General features: G+C 40.1%; 1 protein-coding gene across 2 annotated transcripts in view; it reads left to right on the top strand.

Annotated features, from left to right (window-relative positions):
- Positions 1-8576: 8576 nt before the first annotated feature.
- Positions 8577-9154, top strand: part of ssbp4 (single stranded DNA binding protein 4) — a 105859-nt gene continuing 105281 nt past the window's right edge. For both annotated transcript variants that reach the window (XM_035946822.2, XM_023267263.3), the window contains exon 1: positions 8577-8733. In XM_035946822.2, coding sequence (XP_035802715.1) covers positions 8678-8733 — 56 coding nt within the window. In that variant the 5' untranslated portion in view covers positions 8577-8677. The remainder of the gene's footprint in view (positions 8734-9154) is intronic.

The following is a 9154-nucleotide window of genomic DNA, read 5'->3' as shown; positions in this document are numbered from 1 at the left end:
AATGGCATCTACAAGTTAAAACGAAAAGAGGGGAAAACCGAACACAGATGTGTTTTAGCCATTAGGGCTTTTGTCTTGTCAAATGCAATATGTTGAATAGAGTCTTTAAAGTTCGCAATGACTTTGAACATTTTTACGAGGTTGCTTAGAAAGATATAGACGATGGATTGTGTCTTTTTTTTCTTCTTTCATGTGTGGCTGCAACCGGTGTGTGCAGAGGAGGCACACAAAAGCAACGAGCGCTTTCTTTCTGCCTTTGTCTCTAATTATGGGAGCGTTGAGGAGCACAGAGTCTTTCTTCACCACAGCAGAGGCCCACAGTAGCCGCTGGGTGTCAGACGGATGAGGGGGGAGGAGGCCGGTCGTTTGGGAACGGCACAGACGAACTTGGTGACCAAGTGGAATGACGCAAATCAAAACAGACAAACAGGCAGGAAGGCAGGCAGACAGATGTAACAGCTGGTAGGTAGGCACGCAGACAGACAGACAGACAGACAGACAGAGAGTGTGGCAGACAGACAGGTTCATATTTGGGATAACAGGCTGCTTGAAGTTATGTAAGCATGCCTCAAAAATCTTTCAGCGGCAGTAGATGTTTATCGAGGCTGAGCTGTGCAAATGGATTTTTTTTTTTTTTTTAACAGTTACAGTTTCCTACATGCTCAGTATTTTCTGTGGTTTTGCCTGAAATGTGTCATTTTGCAGTTGAATCATATATAATACCCCACACTGAGTACACCGAGTGTTCAAACCTAGCAACAAAACACAACTTATTGTTTGTGGAAGCAGGATTATGAGACACTGGATTCAATCCAGTGTTGGACTAACAGCCAAGAGATGAATATATGTTTCATATTAACAACAGCTGACCGATTTATTGATTGACGTCTTAACTGGATGAGACTAATATCAGTGATTCTGCCACATGAGTAACCTCCCTGCATGAACCTTCCAACCTGTTGACCCAGTTACTGACATAAAGAGGGTGAAGAAATGTTTGATTAAAGCCAGTGCTGCCCTCAACAATGCTGCTCTCTATAATGCATGTTAAAGTGCCATTTTTCTTCTGTAAGTCACAATGTTAAAGAGGGGGAGAGGAAAAGATGGACTGAGAGTGAAGAGGAAGAGAAGAGGCGGATCAAGGAGCCACTTGGAGTCAAGGCTGAGTCATAGGGATCGCAGGGCGGAGGGTTCACTGCTATCTGCTGTTTGGTTGTTTTGGGGTTGTGTGTTTCTCTCTTTTTACCAGCTCTAGAGATTCCCTCTATTACACACATGCGAACATAATCTACACCCACACTTCAGTGCTCTGGGGGCGCCTCCTGAGGCAGGTGCCGAGAAATGGGGCGAGAGAGGCTTCCATTGGTTTTGGCACTGAATTATTTAACCTGTGATTAATTATAATTTGGCCTCACAAAGGCAGGGGCTGGGGGAATTCCTCTGTTGGTCTGGGCTGCAACTTATTGTGTTTTTCCTTCCTGTGGAGGCTGATGTCGGGGCGGAGCAGGGCCAAACAGGGGTACGAGATGCCTGCACATCTTACGTGGATCCTTATTGTTGAAGCTGTTGCATAACATGAATGAAAGGAGTGCACTCTGCTGAGTGGAGCACAGAAACAAGAGTTTAACACACTTTTCAGGGTAAAGAAAGTTAATGTGGCCAGAGATGGTTTAGCTGATCCAAGTTTTGCAACTGTATTGTGTGTCTGAGTGAAGAAAGGCCATCCAAAGCAGAAGAATACTGCAGCTGTTGGTTCCTCCCTACACTGATACAGCTTTCTTAAAGATTTCTCACAGATATACTTTTGCCAGGCGTAGTCTCTTTTTCTTGAAATTAGATTATGTTACAGTTGTTCCATACCATCACTATTATAACTTTAAACCCATGACGTCAAGCATTTATTTCTGTATCAGCTGGGTAAACAGTTTTTACCTGTGTTATCTGGTTTTAGTTGTCCAGAGAACACTTGGTTTCATTCAAGACAAGTATTGTAACAGTGGTGGAAAAGTCACCGCTGTTACATGAGTTTAATCAAAGTTCAAATCAAATCTGTGGTTGTCAGCTTTTTGGCTTAAAAACTGGCATAAGATCATGAAATCTAACGCAGAATAGACTGGCCAATATATTTTAAAAATCCTAAGAATTGTGTTTTTATGGAATAAAATGTATTTCCTGTAGATTTATGCATGTTTCTGACATATAAAAAATACATTTCGAATCAACGTAAGTTTTGCCGTTTATTTCATTGCTTTGCTGTTGCTCCTTTTCAGGGAACCAATCACGTAGCCTGTCAAAAAAAAACTGTATAATGTCTTCTATGAGCCTGGTGGATTTAGAAATGGTGTATTTGAAAGAAATTTATATCTAAGAGCCAACAAAGGTTTAGGTGTATTATGGGAAATGTAGGCTCCAAATGTTTTTGAGCTTGGCTAAGGACTAAATTAGGGATATCTCGATCTCTTCTGCTTTGATTTTAACCACCAAAAGTACTAAAATAAGAAAATACCACTGTTATATTAGATTTATCAAATTTCAAATTAAATCTTTCTACACAACAAACTTAAATGGAAAGTCCAAATATTTTACACGTTGGTTTACTCATAAAACCTGTCAAAACAGGAACACAATGCTTTCTATGACTCTGGTGTGTTTTAAAGGAGTGTATATTTAAGAGACAGTTAGGGTTTATGGCTTTATGGGAAATGTAGGGTCCAATGCTTCTGGAGCTTGACAGGACATGTTAACCATCTAAATCAACTAATGCATGAAAAATATCACTGTTAGATTAGATTAATGAAATTTCAAATTACATATTTCACGACAACAAAATTAAAGGGGCCACTCCAACAATTTTACACATTAGTTTACTCCCAGAACCTGTCAAAACAGGAGTATAATGTCTTCTATGACTCTGGTGGATTTAAAAATGGTGTAATTTTAAGAGGCAATAAGGGTTCAGTTGCATTAGGGAAAATGTAGGATTCAGTGTTTCTGGAGCTTGACTAAGGACTAAATTAACAATATATTTGCCTCATCTGCTCTGATTTTAACCATCTAAAATACTAATGTATGCAAAATGCCACTGTTATATGAGAAGAATCTGAAGTTCTAGTGCAAAACACAAAATAACTGCATAAATATTCACCACTATTATCTTCACTGTTGCTTCAGATATGCTTCCTGGCTTCTCTCTCTTTCACATTGGTAGTACAGGGTCATACACAGACCTTTGAAAGGCAGTAAGCTAACCTGATGAGTGGGCATGCTATATGATACGAAAAGCTAAAGATCAAAAGTGCATCCTGCCTTAAGGCCAAGCCAGCGAGTGCCACAAATGCGTCTTACTTAAAGGATCTAGCAGCCAATCAGAGATGCTATTATACTAAGCTGGTCACATTCAGGGGTACATAATAACCAGCGCGCTACCTCCCTACAGCTGCTTTGTAATTGGAGGCGGATATTTAAGAGTGCCAGGGGAAAAAGGGTTGCCCTCGGGTCACTGGGGTGTCAGATTCAGAATGAATAATAATAATCAGTCCTCTTCCTGGCTGGCGAGAAATTAGCTGAAGATTTCGTCAGGATTGTGGCTTTTCTGCGAGATGTGAAATTCAGTGGAAGCTTTGCTCTGTGCAGAACAGTGAGCAGGACTTGGTGCAAGAGACGGCTGCTTAAGCCTCCCCTGTTATAACCAAGAACGCCCTCGATTAACTCATCGCTTCTGGATCCACAAGCAACCCAATTCTTTTTTATTTTTGATAATCAGAATAACAAAAGATCATGTGTCCTCTGCTGCTCGGAAAGCTGAGTCAGAAACCTCAGAGCTGTTTGTGTGGTAGGCCGAACTCTGATCAGACTAATGATACTTCTCAGTCATGTAATTGCGAATAAAAAGGTGGATAAACTATTCCTTAGTCAGGAATTATTTTCACACAAATACCCAAGAATACAAATAAAAACTCAATGAGGGTTTCAGAAAACCAGTTCATTTCCTGTGAAGGCCCGGTCGTCATACCTGTCTGACAGTAACTGCACCACTGATGAAGTTTATTATTCTGCATAAGTGAAGCGTTTTCCTGAGTGTAATGTTTTGTACAGATGACCCTCATCAAGATCGAACGGCTTGGTGATGAAGTTTGATGGGACAAGAAATAACCAACTGACGACTAAGTAGAAAACAACATGTTGTTTACAACTACCTGACCCTTGTTACAAACCTGTATGTCCTCTGGTGGGAGTTTGAGGTCATCAGGTTTGGCTTGAAAGGGTCCAACACTCATGCAGAGTTGTCCATGAGTAAATGGTCACCAAGTTCATTTTCATAGCACGCCACATTGAATCTGGTAGAATACAGCAGCACACAATGAGCTGCTTAAATCTGGAAAAGAAATGGACTAAAACTGCTATTGGAAGCAGACATACACCACGATGCAAAGCAAAGTGGGCTTTACTCCACTAAATCTGTTATTTTCTATATCAAGATATCATGGAGGGTATCACTGCAAAGTCTATTGCATCAGTACCATAGAAAAATAAAGAAGCTGTGTTGAAATTATCCTCCATATGCTTTTAGCTGACAGTGAATTGATAAACAATAAAGTACTGTTGCTGTAGCCACATTCACTTTATGCATGTTTGTTTAAAACAGGTAATTTCAATAGCAGATTGTAGAGGCGGCCTGATTGCAAGTAAAGTCAATGCAAAAATACTGATATACACAGACACACATGTATACTCTCAAGGCAGTACTGATTATGATGAAGAGAAGCGAGAAGCTTACACAAAGTAAATAAACTAGAGAAAAAGTTGCCCAATAATGGCTTGTTTATGTCAACTAATAATCACATTCTCCTATAACCATATCCCGTTTAAAATGGATGGAATGTGTGACACTTTATATCTTGCATATGAACATTTCACACCATCCTACAACATAGCAGTAGAAGTTTACCAAATGGCTCAGCATTTAAAATGAAATGTCTGTGCTGAATGTGGCTGCACCCTGGTAGGGTAGAGGAGTTATATGCCAACCTACATACAGATTTACTTTCATATTTTAGATCAAAGTACGGCCAATCTAGATGTCATCTGTCCCTCTTCCTACCTTGCTAGTTTACAACATCCGGACATAATACCGTGAAAAGGGGTTGCAACCAACAACTGAGAAACATTTCATTGTTAAGTTGACTGACTGTGCACATCTGTAGAAATGTCACGGTGACTACGTCCACTTGTTATAGAGCTACAGTACATGAATACACAATAGATTCTTGTGTAGGATTATAGCAAGCATTTACTAATGGCTATGCAGTTGTAGCTTTTTGGGGTACATGACGAATTTTATGGCAAGACAGAACATTGATATTGGAGCATTGTGCAAAACTCTAGATCAGTTCCAACATTTTAAAAACATTTTTTTCTATAATATCTGCATGAGACAATATAAATATGATTAGGGTTGAGCAACACGCTTGCTTAAGTTTGAAGTAGCTTCATACCTACTTGGTTATGTTAAAGTAAAACTGTTACTGTAACATATTTATGATGGATGCGTGAAAATTAGACGACATATGGCAAGCTGTTTTAACTTTTAAAAGCTGAGTTTGATGACTCAGAATTGAAATTGCAGACATCAGCAACATCATTTTGACCAGTCCAATTTAGTTTGGGCTAGTTGGAATCACTGTTGATATTTCAAATGTCACGATGTCTTTTCTGAATTGTTCTGCAATATATTGTGCATATGACGATCCCATTGGCTGTCAGCCAAGCAGAGAATCTGAACAGTGTGAACAAAGTGATAGCAGTTGCTGTGGTGGAGAAGATCTCTAGAACATCCAGTGATATAAGAAAAGCTCATCAGCAAGGACTTTGTGGAGAAGCACAGCTTGGTTCATTAAAGACTTGTGGGTGAAATTTACTAGAACTTAGGCCTCAGGCTGCTCTGACGTGGTGGTGAAATGACTTACCAGACACGGTTATGGTTACAGTGCTATAATCTGTTTGAAAAGCAAGCTGAATTCTGAATACCGTAGCTTCTGACATAATTACAAGTACCTGCAACGTCATTCCACTGAGTCAAAACTCAGATTTGGTTGACATTTTGACTGGGCAGGATTCCAGTTTGAGATTGTTCTGACTCATTCAAACTAGATAGTTTTGGGATCATCCAGTGTTAATATAACTATGAGAATGCTGAATAACTGTCCGTTAAGTATTTTCAGTGGCAACACATAAAAAAATCCCACCCACAGAGCAGAATGGAACGCTTTTCTTGAACTCTCATGAAGTGCTCTATTTATTTTGCAGTCATGTAAAAACAACACTCAAGACCCAGCAGTTTTACAGAAACATTGGAGATCATTCAGGCCATTTGTAACAGTGTGCTGTGTGCTTGCTTAAAATGAGATCAGTGTTGTCGTTACTGTCAATGAAACTTCTGGAATCAAGTCCTGGAGCGACTTTTGAGATCAAAAATAGTACAAAATGTGAGTGAAAATTAGACCTTAAATATCTTAGAATTTGTTTGACCACCTGGTGCTATGATCATTGAAAGTTCTGCTCAAAAGCTGTACTGAAAAATGCACATTTCAAAGTTTTCTCTAGTGAATTGTCAGGAAACATATAACAAATCTACGGTCCCACATGCTTGTTTCTATGACTCTGTGTAATGTAAATTAAACTGGTGCAGTTAAGCTGTTGAAACTATGATATATCCCAGGCAGGATATTGATGTTCAAAGTTGCTGGTTAGCCCATAGAAACTAGACGAACAAGATTTTGATTTAAATTGTGACACCTGAGGTGGATGTATTGCCAGTTAGTTTGCAGTTTTTAACAGAGCCTGAATGTATTTTTCAGCTCTGAAAATTTAATGCAAAAAGTGCATTTTTAAATAAACTTTCAAGAGTCATATCACCATGTTGGATTGATAATTTGTAATTGAAGCTATGATGTATCCAATGTTATGGGCCTAGATGCTCAAAGTTTAGTCAAGAAAAAAATGATCCTGAACAAAAACAAGATTTTGACTTTAGATTGTGACACCTGGAGTTGATGCCAAATTGATCTGGTTGGTTACTCGGACTCAAAAATTCTGGAAAAAACAATCCCAATGTACTCTGAAGGCATTTGACTAATAAATATTCATACCATTAAGATCAGGTGGGCTTCTTGATCTCGTGAAATGCTGCATTTATTTTGTAATCAACCACACAATTCCACAAAACATGGAAAGTCATTCATTCCATTTGTAACACTGGGCTAAAACAGCCAACATCTCACCCACTTTTTTCTATAACCAACTCTGAGCATCAGTATTATGGAATATATCATACTTTCAACAGCAAGAGAGTGATCATCAGAGAGAGTGGGCATAAATCAGACATATAAGAAACAAGAGTTGGCTTTAGATTGTTGTATAATTGATTTACTCAAAATACTCTGAGAGTCTTTAACTTTGAAAATATCCTAGTATGAAAGTAAGGTGGGTTTCTTGACTTCATCAAGTGCTTTATATATTTTGTAATTGACCAAAACATGGGAAATCACTCATTCCATTTGTAACAGTGGGCTAAAAATTAGGCTGGTGTCGTCATTACTGGGAATGAAACTCCCAGTATCCAGTCATGGAGAGTCCTTTGGGGACAAAAAATTGCACTTTTAAAAAGTTTTTCCAGTAAATTATCAGAATATAGATAAGGTATCCAGGATACCAGTGATTGTTATACGATAATGATGCTGGGCTCAGTAAAAATGAGAATTTGATTTTAGATTGTGACCTGGAGTGGATGTAAAATGGATTTGGATGGTCTACACTACTAATGAAGTTATGAGGGCTGAAAAATGCTGGAAAAACCACCTGAAATTAAAAAGTGTGAGATTTCGACTGACCCCTTTGTACTCCAAAGGCCTCTAACTCAGGAGATATTCATACTACTATGATAACTTGGGTTTCTTGACCTCATCAAGTGCTGCGTTTATTTTGTAATTGACCAAAACATGGGAAATCACTCATTCCATTTGTAACAGTGGGTTAAAACGAGCCCGGTGTCATCATTACTGTGAATGAAACTCCCAGAACTGAGTCCCGAAGAGTCTTTTGGGGACAAAAATAACATAAGAAGCATCGCCAGGCTCCCAGAAGGAGCTGAGCCCAGAGAGAAGAGCCTGTACCCGGCATGCTTTTCTTCTCCTCCTCCTCCTCCTCTCATCCTCCCCCCTTCCTCCCCCTTCTCTCTCTCCTCTCTCTCTCTCCTCATGTTTCCGCGGTGCGTAAACAAGAAGTGTGCGTTTCCCTTTAAGGAGCCCCCACCGTTTGCGCAGCGGCGGGAGGAGAGGCGGGTCTGCGGAACAGCGGCTGAGGAGGGGAAAAAAAAAAAAAAAAAATCCAACAGCGGCCGGTTTCAAGTCCCCCCGGTAGAAACTGTGCCTGATTTGTGGCCAATGTTGGAGATGTTAAAAAAAAAAAAAAAAAAAAAAAACGAAGAAGAGAAAGAGAGGGAGGGAGGGAGAGGAGAGAGAAGGAGGGAGGAGGGAGGGAGGGAGGGAGGAGGGGGAGGAGAAGAGGAGGAGGGGGGGAGGAAAAACACTAAAGGGGTAGCTATGGAGATGGAGCGTTTTCCTGGCTGCTTTCTTTGACAGGTGTTGAGTGGGGCAAAAGTCTTAAAACAGAATTCAGCATGTACGCCAAAGGTAAAGGAGCTGTCGTCCCTTCCGATAGCCAAGCGAGAGAAAAGTAAGTGGATTTTTTTTATTTTTTACGCGCTTCTATATGTTGGACTTCACCTGCTTATCATTTTTGCAGCCGCGGTGGGCAGCAGGAGGGGAGCACAACTTTCTAAACTGTAATTTAAAAGGAGCTGCTGTATCCAAAAAGTGCGCTCCTTCTTCCGTCCCCCCTCCTCCCTCCTCTGCGACCACCTTTAGAGGTGCGTCTTCTTAAACTTTTTCATTTATTTTTAATTTTTGAAAAAATATTGCACTTTCAGATCCGTGCTGCTGTTTGGGCTCTTTTTATTTCCCCCTGCGCGTTTTATCAGATATATCCCAAATACGCTGCGCGCTTGTGCAGCGTTAAAAAGTTGGACGAAGACGCGTTATTTTCGGGTGGAAGCGTGTCTCTCCGGGCTGTTTGTGCTCGTCCCTGTGCGGACAGG

Source organism: Amphiprion ocellaris, chromosome 2 (assembly GCF_022539595.1).
Source record: "Amphiprion ocellaris isolate individual 3 ecotype Okinawa chromosome 2, ASM2253959v1, whole genome shotgun sequence".
Classification (NCBI taxonomy): Eukaryota; Metazoa; Chordata; class Actinopteri; family Pomacentridae; genus Amphiprion; species Amphiprion ocellaris.
This window is presented reverse-complemented; position numbering and strand designations above follow the sequence as displayed.